Source organism: Macrobrachium rosenbergii, chromosome 4, assembly GCF_040412425.1.
Source record: "Macrobrachium rosenbergii isolate ZJJX-2024 chromosome 4, ASM4041242v1, whole genome shotgun sequence".
NCBI lineage: Eukaryota > Metazoa > Arthropoda > Malacostraca > Decapoda > Palaemonidae > Macrobrachium > Macrobrachium rosenbergii.
The window spans coordinates 2,345,117-2,361,482 of NC_089744.1; the positions used below are offsets into that span (position 1 = coordinate 2,345,117).

Consider the following 16,366-nt stretch of genomic DNA (forward strand, 5'->3'; position numbering starts at 1 on the left):
TAATTGCATTGATACCCGCTTTATTCACATTTCATTTATCTCGAAGAAAACTGATCAAGTAAGTAGTACACATATACACACAAACAAACACACATATATATATATATACATATACATACATATACACACACAAATATATATATATATATATATATATATATATATATATATATATATATATATATATTATATATGTGTATATTGCTTCTAGATCATAAGTTTCAAAAAGGCTACCTATAAATCTTTTCCGGTATAACATAAATACTTTGTTCTTACATTTGCTCTTTAAACAATATATTCAAAGAATTTGTTATCAACGTCTTAGTACATTCTGTTTTTACTGAGATATTATTATATTAAATTATTATTATTATTATTATTATTTATTATTATTATTATTATTATTTTATTATTTTTATTATTATTTCTTTTTTTTTTCACATATCAAAATCATGTATTCGACTTGTTTTTATAGTATGGAGTTAATGCATCCTGCCTCCTTAGAGTCCATCATTTTTCTCATTATGTATGTTTCTAGTAGCACACTTTTCTGCACTGCATGAGTCCTGGAGCTACTTCTGCATCTAGTTTTCCAGATTCCTTTTCAGGGATCTTGGGATCGTGCCTAGTGTTCCTATGATTATGGATAATTTCCACTGACATATATCCTTCTTATTCTGACTTTCAGGTCTTGATTCTTATCAATTTTTCTCTTTCTTTATCATCTATTATGATATCAGTGATGGTATTGCGACACCAATAGTCTCTTCTTGATTTTGTCAATCAACGTCACGTCTGGTCTGTTGGCACGTATCACCCTATCTGTTCTGATATCATAGTCCCAGAGGATCTTTGCCTGATATCACTATATCAGGTTGGTGTTTAATACCATTTTTTCAATTATGGTGTTTCTTGCGCAGGCTAAAGTGGATTCTTACAAATCATGGCACTTTTGTACTGGTTAAGCGCCGGACATTATCTTGGTTTATGGTTTCAGTCTTTCATATTGTACTTCCTGATATGGGTGAGATGTTATTTCCATCTATTGTTCTTTGGACATATCTGGTTCCTCAAATGATCTTGTACCGTTGTTAGCATTCCTTCTGTTTCCTTCTTTTTCCCTCTTTAGCCGTTGCCATTTTCATTGTGAAGTTCTTTAGTCTGTCTCATGTACTGTGAAAATTGGTTTGTTGTGCCATTTGTTCTGTTTTCCATTCTCCCGTTTTGCATATTTCTGGGTCTTCGTTGACTTTTATGAGTCCATCTTCATGCATTTAGCCACAGTCTTCACTGGTTTTCAGATATTGTAATGTTTGTTCGATGTTGACGCAGTCCCTCTGCTTAGTAGCCCTTTCCCACCTTCCTTTCGTGTATGTATATCTGTATTTGCTCTTGGATGTAGTGCTTTGTGTATTGTCATGTGTTTTCTAGTTTTCTGGTCTATGCTGCAGAGTTCAGCCTTCGTCCACTCCACTACTGCACTGTATCTAATTACTGGTATTGCCCAGATGTTTATGGCTTTCGTTATGTTTCCGGGATTGAATTTTGAATTGAGTATCGTCTTTAGTCTCTGCATATATTCTTTCCTGATCGTGTCCTTCATCTCTTGGTGATTTATATCCTCTCCTTCTATTACATTTGTATTCTGTCTCATCTATGTGTTTGATGCTATTCATGTCTTACTTTATATTTCTTTGTTACTTTGCCTTTTTATATGTTGACCAAGGCGCATTTTTCTTTTTATTGTTATTATTCATAAGATGAACCCTATTCATGTTCCCACAGGGACCACTGGCTTGAAACTGAAGCTTCAAAGAATATGGTTTTAACCTAATTTGAAAAAATAACATAAGGTAATTTTGAAATACAGAAAGAAAAGATTAGTTATTGGAAAATTTAAAAAATTAATAAATAAATAGATAAAAACATTTTTTTATAGTAGTCTTAATAACAAAGAATGGTTTTTTTCATTTGCAGTATCTTACAAATGCAGTTAATGATGAAGAAAAATCTGGTAAAAAAACGAAGGAAAAAAGATAAATAAGAAAAAAAAATGCTAATTCATTATTATATTATGTTTCAATTAAGATTGAGTATGAAGATGCTGATTCAAATGAATTTAGTTGATCTAATTTTTGTTTTCTGATCAATTTTCATCTTTGCTCAGGAGTTTCATTAATTGAATTTTCAGAGAGAGAGAGAGAGAAAGTTTAGTAGCCAATTTCATCTTGAGCTAATCTCACGACAGTAAAACGAAAGCCATCTGAAGCTGAATCTGTAGCAACAGATGATTATCCAAACTTGTTGAAAAGAGATTCGTGGAATTCTATTTTTCACTTAGACACTAACCAAAGGCTCATGTACTTCGGGACAAAGTCAAAATGTTCCTGAATTGTGAGTTTACCTGATTTTAATTAGTTCGAGCAAACATTTTTTCATAATACCATTAATTTGTTTATTTTTAATTTAGCTTTAGTTTTATTTTTAGATAGTCAGAAAATAACAACGGCTTCAGATGTAGCTGTTAGCTTAAGATTCTTCATAAGATGAATCATAAAAAATTCTGGAATTATTTTAACTTTCTCAAACAAGTCTAGCACCAGTTTATTTTGCGCTCTTTTCCCATAAAAATCAAAGATAAGGAAGTGAGTACTAAAAGAGGTTCTCTTATCTATTTTTTTATAAATCTTTTTTCCGTTGAGTGATTCAGTGTCTCTTCAATGAAATAAATACCAAAAGGCAGTTTTTAATAATGACGTTATTGACATTCGGCCTAAGAGCAATGAAAAATCAATTTAGTTTTTAAATAGAGTTTGAACTATGAATAATTCAAAGACCAAAAATATATATAAAAACGTGTAATCAATAAGGATATGAAAAAAATGATAAAATAAGAAATAAAATGAATTATAAAATAAAATAAATTATGGTGAAATTTATAGAATAAAGAAATAATTTAAAAACATGGAACTTCGATGTTGCTTTCAGAAGATGATGTAATTTATAATTTTGTATTTAATTTTAGATGCAGAACTTGTGTAATGCTTCATTATTCATATCTTTAAAAGTTTCAAACATTTTCTTATTAATATCCAAAATACATTTGTTTAGTATGGGTAAAAAGTGATATATATTTAGAAAATTTTTATTTATTTAAATTCATAAAAAAGTTTGCCGGATCTTCACAATGTTGTCTTAACCATAATATCGGCCACCATATCCACCAAATCCTCCAAATCCTCCACCAAATCCTCCACCAAATCCTCCACCAAATCCACGATGAATAAATCCAGGCTCAGCTTCGGGTTCAGCTACTGGGCTCCTCTTTCCTCGGTAGGCTCCATATCCGAATCCGTGGCCACCAAATCCTCCACCAAATCCTCCAAATCCTCCACCAAATCCACGATGAATAAATCCAGGCTCAGCTTCAGGTTCGGGTTCAGGTTCAGCTACTGGGCTCCTCTTTCCTCGGTAGGCTCCATATCCGAATCCATGGCCTCCAAATCCTCCACCAAATCCTCCAAATCCTCCACCAAACCTCCTCCTCCACCAAATCCTCTAATGAATCCAGGATCAGCTTTGGGTTCGGGTTCAGCAACAGGACCAGCTGCTACTACCCCGAAAAGGACCACGGCTAAGGTGGCAATAATCGTCTGCAAAAAAAAAAAAAAAAGTGTTTAAAATGCCTGTTTAGTAAGGATATAAAAATTAGTCTTATGATTTTTTAGAAAAAGTTTTTAAATCATTTTAAAAGTATTTTTGTTGAATACTCTTGACACCATTACTCAGAAATTAAGAAAGATCTGAATAGTTTTAAATATATCTTGTCCATGTTTTTCTCTTTAGATTTTCATTTTAAAAAATGCATTTAGGACTATAGAAATGAAGTGTGAACAAATAAAAAAGCAAAAAAGAATTAAATCAGAAAGATTTTCTTACAGATCTTATGTATTATATACTCAGAGATCTAGATATGCTTTTAAAAAGTTACTCATATGGTAACAATAATTATAGAAATGTGTTAATATTTAAACAGAGAGCATCGTCATAAATGATTAAACATTTAAATTGTGGCAGACTAGAAAAATTTCAAATTAAAGCTAATAGTTTTCAAATTAAGCTTTAGCCTCTCTCTCTCCTCTCCTCTCTCTCTCTTCTCTCTCTCTCTCTCTCTCTCTCTCTCTCTCTCTCTCTCTCTACTTACCTTGGACATCATGGTGCAGTGATTGAGAGCCGACTGTGCTGACAGACGAACTCATGGATCCCCTTATATACTGACTGAGGAGGCCAGATGTCCTTCAGAAGGCACTCCAGATCTTGAGGAAAAGAACCACGTCATCGTGTATGAAAACCAAGTGCCAAATGGCATTTATTCTTTATTCACATTTTATTTATCTCGAAGAAAACTGATCAAGATAGTAGTACAGTATATATTAGTATATACATATACATAATACATATATATATATATAGTATATATATATACATATATATATATATATATATATATATATATATATATATACATATATATATATATATATATATATATATATATATATATATATATATATATATATATATATATATATATATATATATATATATATATATATATATATATATAAATATCTGTTTGCATATTGATTTATTGACCTAAAATTTTTAGATAATTAATACTTTGTTCTTAACTTTGAAAGCAATAAAGAATTTGTTATCCGATTACTGTTTTTATAATTATATTATATTTTACTGTATTTTTTACATTATATGATATTTGGGAAAAAAGTCAATTATTATTATTGGCATAGTTTATTTTATTTTTTTCATTATTAATATTATATTATTATTATTAAATAGGATTTTTGAATTTTTGGAAAATAATTTTCAATCACATCCATGTTTCTCTTTTTATGTCAAAGTTCTGGGTTGCATCCTGCCTCCTTAGTCCATCATTTTTCTCATTATGTGCGCTCTAGAAAAAGATTTTTGCACTGCATGAGTCCTGGAGCCCCATATTGAGTTCATTGCACTATATAACTAAATTAATATCCACTAACAATGACGATATGATATAGACAATTTTTTTCTCTTTCTTTATCATAACTTATGATATCAGTAATGATGGTCACAAAATGATGAAGAATTTTGTCAATCAAGTCACGTCTGGTCTGCAAAACCAATAAATAATAAATCAGAAATTAATGAATGTTTTCTTTCAAAATCAGGAAAATTTTTTCCATTATGGTCATCAGGTAAACAATTTTTACAAAGAATTTGTATTTTGTCGTAAACAGTATGTGGTTTTGATTAAACTTTCATAAAACTTCCTGATAGAAAAAATGGTCCCTCAATTCTTGAATAGAAGATACAAAAAGAACAGATTCCTTCTGTTTAATCAATTTTCTTAGCTTAACTTTTACTTGCTGGTAGTTAATAAAAGATACTGATGCAAAAGTAGAACTAATCTTTTTCCTTTATTTTGTGATGAAAAGTTATCTTCATTTCATGACAACCTTCTTCCCATGCTCTCTTATTCATTCTTCACCCTCTGACGTTTCCAAGTAAATTGATAGAAAGTAATCAGCTCCTCTTGAAAGACTTTAAGACAAGGTCTCCACCTTGTGTTAAAGATTGGTTTTCTTACTGCAGAGAGAGTCCAGACTAGCAGTAGAGAGTAGCCCCAGGAGATGGAAGAGTTTCCAAGAGAAGTCCATCCACTGCACTGTAAATGAATGTCTCAGGTGTTTAAGCTCTTGTGCAGCAAGTATGATTTTCTGCAAGATTCATGAATTATCGATTGTTATTTATATTGGACTAACTGAAAGATGTCTCAATAATTTTGAGTCGAGCTTTTCCCCATGTGCCTTGCTCTATGAAAAGTCAAATTATTTCAGAGAATTGTCAAAGGGACCAGTTTTCCGGATTTTAACCTAATTTGTCTAAATGATTTTTTTATTGAATTATAAAAAATTCTAAATTAATTCTTAATACCACTGATTTCGAATTGGTTTTAAATTTAGTTTCATCTTGAGTAAGAAAAGATAAAAAAAAAAAAAATGCGGCTTTAGATGTTACTATTGAAGCATAAGATTCTTCGCTCACAAGAATCCGTATTTAAAAGAATTTGTAAGAATGATCAAATTTTTTTCAGTACACAAAGTGAATTTAACCATTCAAGAGCTTTAAAGATGAGAGAGAGAAAAAGATAGACAAAATTTCATCTAAGGAATGAGCAGTAACAAAAAGCAGCCATTTATCCAAGCTGAGGTTTTCTTATTACTTTTTCAAAGGCTCAATACTTTTTTCCGTTTTGTGGTTTTTAGCGTGACTTTATGAGTAGGTACCGAAAAGGCAGGTTTTCCATAATGACGTCATATTCATTTTAGCATAAGATTCTTCAATCGAAAATCTATGTGTAAAAATTTTAGAATTTTTAAACTCAAACTTTTTAGCACAGTTTCTTTTCTCCAATAATTCAATAGATCAATAAAATAAATAAAAATGATGTAACAAATACATGTTATAATTTTTAAATGTGATAGAATAAGAAATCAAATGAATGGAAAATTTATGAAAATCAAATGTAGTATACTCTTTGCAATACAAACTAATATTTAAAAAAAAAACAAATAAATTAAATAAAATTTAATATAATTTATAGAAATGAATAATAATTTCGATGTTATGCTTTCAGAAGATGATGTAATTTATAATTTTTCATTTACTTTTAGATGCAAAACTTGAGTAATGCTTCATTATTCTATTTCATTAAAAGTGTCAAACATTTTCTTATTAATACCAGAATACATTTGTTTAGTATGGGTAATAAAGTGATATATATTATGAAAATTTTTATTTATTTAGATTCATAAAAAGTTTGTCAGATCTTCACAATGTTGTCTTAACCATAATATCGGCCACCATATCCCACCAAATCCTCCAAATCCTCCACCAAATCCTCCAAATCCTCCACCAAATCCACGGCTAATAAATCCAGGCTCAGCTTCGGGTTCAGCTACTGGGCTCCTCTTTCCTCAGTAGGCTCCATATCCAATCCATGGCCACCAAATCCTCCACCAAATCCTCCAAATCCTCCACCAAATCCACGATGAATAAATCCAGGCTCAGCTTCAGGTTCAGGTTCAGGTTCAGCTACTGGGCTCCTCTTTCCTCGGTAGGCTCCATATCCGAATCCATGGCCTCCAAATCCTCCACCAAATCCTCCCAATCCTCCACCAAAACCTCCAAGTCCTCCACCAAATCCTCTAATGAATCCAGGATCAGCTTTGGGTTCGGGTTCAGCAACAGGACCAGCTGCTACTACCCCGAAAAGGACCACGGCTAAGGTGGCAATAATCATCTGCCAAAAAAAAAAAAAAAAGAAGTGAAAAATGCCTGTTTAGTAAGGTTTTAAAAATTAGTCATATGATGTTTTTAAAAAGTTTTTAAGACATTTTAAAAACGTTTTATTCAGCACTCTTGACACCATTGCTCAGAAATAAAAGGATCTGGATAGTTTTAAATATATCTTGTACATGTTTTTCTCTTTAGATTTTCATTTTAAAAAAATGCATTTAGGACTTTAGAAATGAAGTGTGAACAAATAAAAAAAGCAAAGAATTAAACCAGAAAAGATTTTCTAACTACAGTTATGTATTCTATGCTCAGAGATCTAGATATATTTTAAAAAGTTACTCATTATGCACAAAAATTATAGAAATGTGTTAATATTTAAAGGTCAGTTGAGAGATCGTCATAAATGATTAAACATTTAAATTGTGCTCAAAATCAATTAGAAAAATATTTCAAATTAAGCTATTAGACTATTCTCTCTCTCTCTCTCTCTCTCTCTTCTCTCTCTCTCTCTCTCTCTGTCTCTCTTACCTTGGACATCATCGTGCAGTGCTTGAGAGCCGACTGTGCTGACAGGAACTCATGGATCCCTTATATACTGACTGAAGGAGGCCAAATGTCCTTCAGACGGCACTCCAGATCTTGAGGAAAAGAACCACGTCATCTTGAATGAAAACCAAGTGCCAGTATGGCATTTATTCTAACTTTTTTCACTTTTCATGAGTTTTGCTGATTAGTATATATACAGTATATATATATATACATATATATATATATATACATATATATATATATATATATATACATATATATATATATATATATATATATATATATATATATATATATATATATATATATATATATATATATATATATATACATATATATACAATATATATATTTATATATATATATATATATATATATATATATATATATATATATATATATATTATATATATATATATATATTATTATATATGTCTGTTTGTATTGATTTATTGACCGAATTTTTTTGAGATAATTAATAGTAATACAAGTCAATAAAAAGTTTTTTTCCGATTACTGACATAAACACTTATCTTTTACTGTAGCTTTTTACACCTATAGATATTAGAAAAAGTCAATTACAAGCATGGCATAGTTTATTTTGATTTTTTCAGTAAATATCGTATATAAGAAAATAGGAATTGAAAAATGGAAAATAATTTTCAACTATCCATTTTCTGTTTATGTTATCTTACTGCCTTGTTCACAGTGGCTTAAGAGACGGACAAAGTGACCTCATTATTGAGTTCATTGCACTATATTGCTAAAGTAATATTAACAATGACAATATTATAGACAAAACGTCCACTTCGTTAACTCTGATAGCAATGATGGTCACAAAATTGATAAGAAAATAAAGCAAAACTCTGCTGGATCCAATAAATCTTAAATCACAAATTAATGAATGTGGTTTTTTTAAAAATGAAAATGTTTCCATTATGGTCATCAGGTAAACAATTTTTACAAAGAATGAATTTTGTCGTTTAAATAATGTCTTGTTAAACGGCAAAAAGTACTGAAAAAAATATGTTTCCCGAATTTTTGAATAGAAGATACAAAAAGAACAGAAAAGCTTAAATTAATTTCTTTTTAACTTTTATTTAGAGTAGAATAAAAGATACTGATGTAAAGTAGAACTAATTATTTTAGCTTCATTTTGTGATGAATTCATATCTTCATTTATCAGTAGCTCACGAATTTTATTCATTCAATCCCTCTGACGTTTCCACGTAAATTGATAAAGTAATCAACACACCACACCAGAGAGAGAGAGAGAGAGAGAGAGAGAGAGAGATAGAGAGAGAGAGAGAGATTGAAAACGGTTAAATGAATGTCTCTTAAGCTCTTGTGCAGCAAGTGTTTCAGCAAGATTCATGAATTACTGTTATTTATTTGGACTAACTGGAAGATGAATAATTTTGAGACGAGGAAAGTTGTCATGTGCCTTGCTCTATGAAAAGTCAAAATTTCAGAGAATTGTGAAAAATAGATTTTTTAACCAAAGTGTCTAAATGATTTTTTTTTATTGAATTATTTCTCTTATTGTTCTTAATTTAGCCACTGATTTCGATTGTCTTTTAATTTAGGTCTTGAGAAAAAGGCTGCGGCTTTAGATGTTACTATTGAAGTAAAACGATTCTTCGCTCACAAGAATCCGTATTCCAAATTTTTTGGATAGTGAATTTCACCTTTCAAAAAAGAAGAAGAAGAAGAAGCAGAGTTTAAGCAAGCAGTGACAAAAATTGTTACCTTATATTTATAGCTGAGGTGCTGTTATTACTTTTTCACACATTTTCCTTTTGTGTGGTTTTGAGCGTGACTTTATGAAAAGAGGTATTCTGAAAAGGCAGGTTTTCCATAATGACGTCATATTCATTTAGCATAAGAAAAAGACGAAAAATCAATTAGTTTTAAACTCACTTCTAGCACTGCTCTTTTCTCCAATAATTCAATAGATCAATGAAATAAATACAAATGATGTAACAAATACATGTTATAAAATAAAATGATAGAATAAGAAATGAAATGAATGGAAAATTTCATAAAGAATAAAGTAATAATCAAATGTAATACACTAATATAAAAAAAGCAAATAAATTAAATAAAATTTAATATAATCTAGCAAAAAATGTATAATAATTTCAATGTTAGCTTTCAGAAGATGATGTCATTTGTATTTTTTCATTTACTTTTAAATGCAAATTTGAGTAATGCTTCATTATTGGTTTCATTAAAAGTGTCAAACATTTTCTTATTAATACCAGAATCCATTTGTTTAGTATGGGTAATAAAGTGATATATATTTGAAAATTTTTATTTATTTAGATTCATAATAACGTTTGTCAGATCTTCACAATGTTGTCTTAGCCATAATATCGGCCACCATATCCACCAAATCCTCCAAATCCTCCACCAAATCCTCCAAATCCTCCACCAAATCCACGGCCAATAAATCCAGGCTCAGCTTCGGGTTCAGCTACTGGGCTCCTCTTTCCTCGGTAGGCTCCATATCCGAATCCATGGCCTCCAAATCCACCAAATCCTCCACCAAGTCCTCCAAATCCTCCGCCAAATCCACGATAATGAATCCAGGATCAGCTTTGGGTTCGGGTTCAGCTACTGGGCTCCTCTTTCCTCGGTAGGCTCCATATCCGAATCCATGGCCTCCAAATCCTCCACCAAATCCTCCAAGTCCTCCTAAAAATCCTCCACCAAATCCTCTAATGAATCCAGGATCAGCTTTGGGTTCGGGTTCAGCAACAGGACCAGCTGCTACTACCCCGAAAAGGACCACGGCTAAGGTGGCAATAATCGTCTGAAAAATTGTGTAAAATGGTTTTTAGTAAGATATAAACAATTAGTCTTATGATTTTATAGAAAAAGGTTTTCAAATCAATTTTAAAAGTATTTCTTGTTGAATAATCTTGACACCATTACTCAGAAATTAAAGAAAGATCTGAATAGTTTTAAATATATCTTGTACATGTTTTTTCTTTAGATTTCTGTTTTAAAAGGGAAATACTTTTAGGACTTAGTAAGGAAGAAGAATAAAAAAAAAAATAGCAAAAAAAATTAACCAGAAAGATATTTATTACAGATCGTTAGTATTATATACAAAGAAATACTAATATATGGTTTTAAAAAGACACTCATATGATTTAAAATAATTTTAATATGTGTTACTATTTAAGCAGTTTTGCAACGTCGTCTCAAATGATTAAACATTATGGCTGTAGTGGCAGACAATTACAAAATGTTTTCAAATCAAGCTAGTTCAAATTTTTCCAGCCAACTCCCTTCTCTCTCTCTCTCTCTCTCTCTCTCTCTCTCTCTCTCTCTCTCTCTCTCTCTCTCTCTCTCTCTCTTACCGTGGACATCATCGTGCAATGATTGAGAGCCGACTGTGTCAAGACGGACTCATGGATCCAGGATTATATACTGACTGAAGGCTAGATGTCCTTCAGAAGGCACTCAAGATCTTGGGAAAAGAACCACGTCATCGTGTATAAAAAACAAGTGCCAAAATGGCATTGATACCCGCTTTTTTCACATTTCATTTATCTCGAAAAAACTGATCAAGTTAGTAACACACACAACATATATATTTATGTATATATATATATATATATATATATATATATATATATATATATATATAATATATATATATATATATATATATATATATATATATATATATATATATATATAAACATATATAAATATATATATATATATATATATATATATGGTTATATAAATATATATATATATATATATATATATATATGTTATAACGTATATATATATATATATTATATTATATATTATTATTATTATATTATATATATATATATTATATATTATATATTATATATATATTATTATTATTATTTATTATTATTATTATTGTTCTATCTTTATAATTATTTGAAATGCATTTCAGCAAATATCTAGACTTGGACATTTTTTATTTTTACACATGACTTACATCCTGAAAAGAATCACTGGGGGCAGGTATGACATTAAGTAGCACAAAACTGCATGAGTCCTAAAAAAATCAACAGGATCTATTCTGCCTGTAGTCTTAGTGATTTAAATAAACTTTTGGTTTTATCATACCTTTTTATACATATAACTTACTATCTGGAAAAGAATTCTTTGGGGATTATCATCTACTGAATCAAGGGGGTGGGGTATTGGGAAGGGGAAATATGAAAAATAATTTTGAAAACCATAGTGTCTGATCTTTAGTTTTCAAGGTTACTGAGACCATAGTTGACACAGTGACATTTAGTTCAAATCAGGCCAGTATGAGTGAAGGTGAGAAGGGCTTGAATAAAAAGTTGGCATTCTACTGAAAGCAAATTCTTAACAAGAAAGGAAGAATAATGTGAGACAGTTAGAGGATTTATTGCAAAAATGAGAGATAGAGTAGAGACATATCTGATTCCTCATCTTGATGCGTTGAGAGAGAAATGTTTTCTTTGAGAGAGAGAACCAGATGAGATTCAATGTCATTCAGAATTTGTTTCACCAGGTTGTTGTGCATTCCCTGTTCTTTTCCATTATATATTTCTTAGGTAAATACACATTATATGAGCACAGTGTATAAATAATGAATTTTTCGTGTATATATAATTAAATATGATGACATATTTATGTTACTGTATATATATAAATAATATTTGTGTATATATGTATATATATATATATATTTATATATATAGAATATATTTATATATATTTATATAGGTATATATGGTTATTTAGATTATAATACTAGTTGTCCATTACCAGGAGCTGCCCAGGAAAATTAAGAATGACAGCCGGATTTCTCTTTCTCTCTCTTTTCTGATCGTGTCCTTCATCTCTGAAAATCCCTCTCTCTTCTATTGTCTCCCAGGTATTTCATTCTGTTCAATCTTTTGATTTACATCTCTTCTTCCTTTTCTTTCCATTTAACATCATTCTTCTCTTTATCTGTCTATTCATAAGATGAATTTTATTCATAATGGAAGAATAGATAAATAAGAAAAGATTTATAATTCTTTATTAATTTATATTTTGGTTAATAGTTATCAAGATACTGACTAATTAATTTAGATAAAAAATTTTATTTTGTTCAATCAATTCACAAAGAATGGCTTTTTTTCAATAATTGGACCCTTACAGAGAGAGAGAGAGAAGAGAGAGAGAGAGAGAGAGAGAGAGAGAGAGAGAGAGAGATTAGAGGAGAGAGAATGAAGAAACGGTTAAATGAATCTCTTAAGCTCTTGTGCAACAACTCTTGTTTCAGAGAGATTCATGGATTACTGTTAGCAAAGAGACTTGGACTAACTCTAAAAGATGAATAATTTTGAGTCGAGGAAAGTTGCCATCAGCCTTGTTGATTATCCAAAACAGTAAAATTTTGAGAGAATTGTGAGGAGTTTTTCGGATTTTAAGTCAAAATGTTCCTAAATTGTGATTTTTTAATTGCATTATTTTTCTTATTGTTCTTAATACCATTAATTTCGTTTGTGTTTAATTTAATTAGGTCTTCAGAAAAAGGATGCGGCTTTAGATGTTACTATTGAAGCATACGATTCTTCACTCACAAGAATCTATATTAAAAATTTTGAAGAATGGATTTAACTTTTTCTAGCACCATTTTATTTTCTCTTTTCCCATAATGAAGTGAAAAAGTAGACAAAAGATAAGGAAGTAAGCACTAACAAAGCAGTAGTCCCATGCTGAGGTTGTGTTATTACTTTTTTCAAATATTTTTCCGTTTGTGTGGTTTTTAGCGTGACTTTATGAAAGAGGTAAGAAAAGGCAGTTTTTCCATAATGATGTCATATTCATTCGGCCTAAGAAAATGAAAAATCAATTTAGTTTTTAATCTCACTTCTGACACTGCTCTTTTCTCCAATAATTCAATAGATCAATAAAATAAATAAAAATGATGTAACAAATACATGTTATAAAATAAATAATGATAGAATAAGAAATGAAATGAATGGAAACTTCATAAAGAATGTAGTAAAATTAATGTAATACACTAATATTTAAAAAGCAAATAAATTAAATAAATTTAATATAATCTAGAAAAGTATAATAATTTCGATGTTTGGCTTTCAGAAGATGATGTAATTTTATAATTTTGTATTTACTTTTAAATGCGAAACTTGAGTAATGCTTCATTATTGGTATCATTAAAAGTGTCAAACATTTTCTTATTAATACCAGAATACATTTGTTTAGTATGGGTAAAAAAGTGATATATATTTGAACAATTTTTTATTTATTTAGATTCATAAAAAAGTTTGTCGGATCTTCACAATTTTGTCTTAACCATAATATCGGCCACCATATCCACCAAATCCTCCAAATCCTCCACCAAATCCTCCAAATCCTCCACCAAATCCACGGCTAATAAATCCAGGTTCAGCCTTGGGTTCAGCTACTGGGCTCCTCTTTCCTCGGTAGGCTCCATATCCGAATCCATGGCCTCCAAATCCTCCACCAAATCCTCCAAATCCTCCACCAAATCCACGATGAATGAATCCAGGATCAGCTTCAGGTTCGGGTTCGGGTTCAGCTACTGGGCTCCTCTTTCCTCGGTAGGCTCCATATCCGAATCCATGGCCTCCAAATCCACCTCCAAATCCTCCAAGTCCTCCAAATCCTCCACCAAATCCTCTAATGAATCCAGGATCAGCTTTGGGTTCGGGTTCAGCAACAGGACCAGCTGCTACTATCCCGAAAAGGACCACGGCTAAGGTGGCAATAATCGTCTGCAAAAAAAAAAAAATTGTGTAAAATGCCTGTTTAGTAGTAAGATATAAACAATTAGTCATATGATGATTTTGGAAAAATGTTTTCAAATCAATTTTAAAAGTATTTTGTCGAATAATCTTGACACCATTGCTCATAAATTAAAGAAAGATTTGAATAGTTTTAAATATATCTTGTCCATGTTTTTTCTCTTTAGGATTTTTTTTAAAAAAATGCATTTAGGACTTTAGGAAAGAAGAAGTGATAGAAATAAAGAAAAAAAAAATTAACCACAAAAGATTTTCTATTACAGATCGTTATGTATTCTATGTTTTAGAATCTAGATATACTTTTAAAAAGTTAAAGATACGGACAAAAATTAGAAATGCGTTAATGTTTAAAGGATTGAGTTTTACAACGTGGTTAAATGATTAAACATTAAATTGTACTGAGTCAAAAGAACAATTACAAAATGTTTTCAAATTAAGCTAATAGAGTTTTCTCTCTCTCTCTCTCTCTCTCTCTCTCTCTCTCTTACCTTGGACATCATCGTGTACTGATTGAGAGCAGACTGTGCTGACAGGAACTCAGGGATCCATTTATATACTGACTGAAGGCCAAATGTCCTTCAGAAGGCACTCCAGATCTTGAGGAAAAGAACCACGTCATCGTGAATATAAAACAAGTGCCAAAATGGCATTTATTCTAACTGTTTTTCACATTTCATGACTTATGCGAAAAAACTATCAATTAGTATTATAGGACAATATATATATATATATATATATATATATATATATATATATATATATATATATATATTTATATATATATATATATATATATATATATATATATATATATATATATATATATATATATATATATATATATATATATATATATATATATATATATATATATATATATATATATATATATATATATATATGTGTGTGTGTATATCATATAAGAATGTATTTATGTATTTTGAAATGCAAAGAATTTTTTTAGATAATTGGTAATTTAAAAATTATTTTTTCGATTACTGACATAAACACTCTTATCTTTTAGAAGGGTAGCTACAGGGCACCTCCATGAAATAGAAAAATCTTTGGTTTTATCAAAGCATTTTGCATACATTAACTTTTATTTTTCAGTAAATATTCAGTCATATCAAGAATTAGGAGTTGAAACATGAAAAAAAAATAATTTTCAAAACGACAGATCCATAGTTTCTGTTTATGTTATCTTACTGCCTTGTTCACAGTGATTAAAAGAAGGAAAAGTGACATCATATTGAGTTCAACTATATTGCTAATGAGTGAAGTGAGAATATTGAAATGAAAAATATTATCTAACAAAACAATCCTCTTCGTTAAGGAAGAGAGCAATGATGGTCACAAAATGACAGGAAGTGAAATAAAGCAAAGTCTGCTGGAGAGAGAATAAATAGAGAAATCACAAAGAGATGAGATATATTTTTTCAAAATGAAAATTTTTCCATTATGGTCATCAAAATATTATTCTTATACAAAGAATGAATTTTGTGTATATATACAGTATTTTGTATAAACGGCTATAATATTTATATAAAAAAATATATATATAATAGACTGAATAGAAGATACAAAAAGAATATATATATATATATATATATATAATTTTTTTAATATTTTTATTATAGTAGAATAAAAGA

At 29.7% G+C, this 16,366-nt stretch overlaps 2 protein-coding genes across 2 annotated transcripts in view; both read right to left on the reverse strand.

Annotated features, from left to right (window-relative positions):
• LOC136829584 (ctenidin-3-like) overlaps window positions 1-16,366 on the reverse strand; it is a 55,174-nt gene that overhangs the window by 4,503 nt on the left and 34,305 nt on the right. The gene's annotated exons all lie outside the window — the stretch shown is intronic.
• LOC136838378 (heterogeneous nuclear ribonucleoprotein A3 homolog 1-like) lies at window positions 7,019-7,911 on the reverse strand. Its single transcript, XM_067103283.1, has 2 exons — window positions 7,888-7,911; window positions 7,019-7,363 (listed from the first exon to the last, which is right to left on the reverse strand). Exons 1-2 carry the CDS (start codon window positions 7,897-7,899, stop codon window positions 7,019-7,021), a joined length of 357 nt encoding a protein of 118 aa, XP_066959384.1. The 5' UTR covers window positions 7,900-7,911.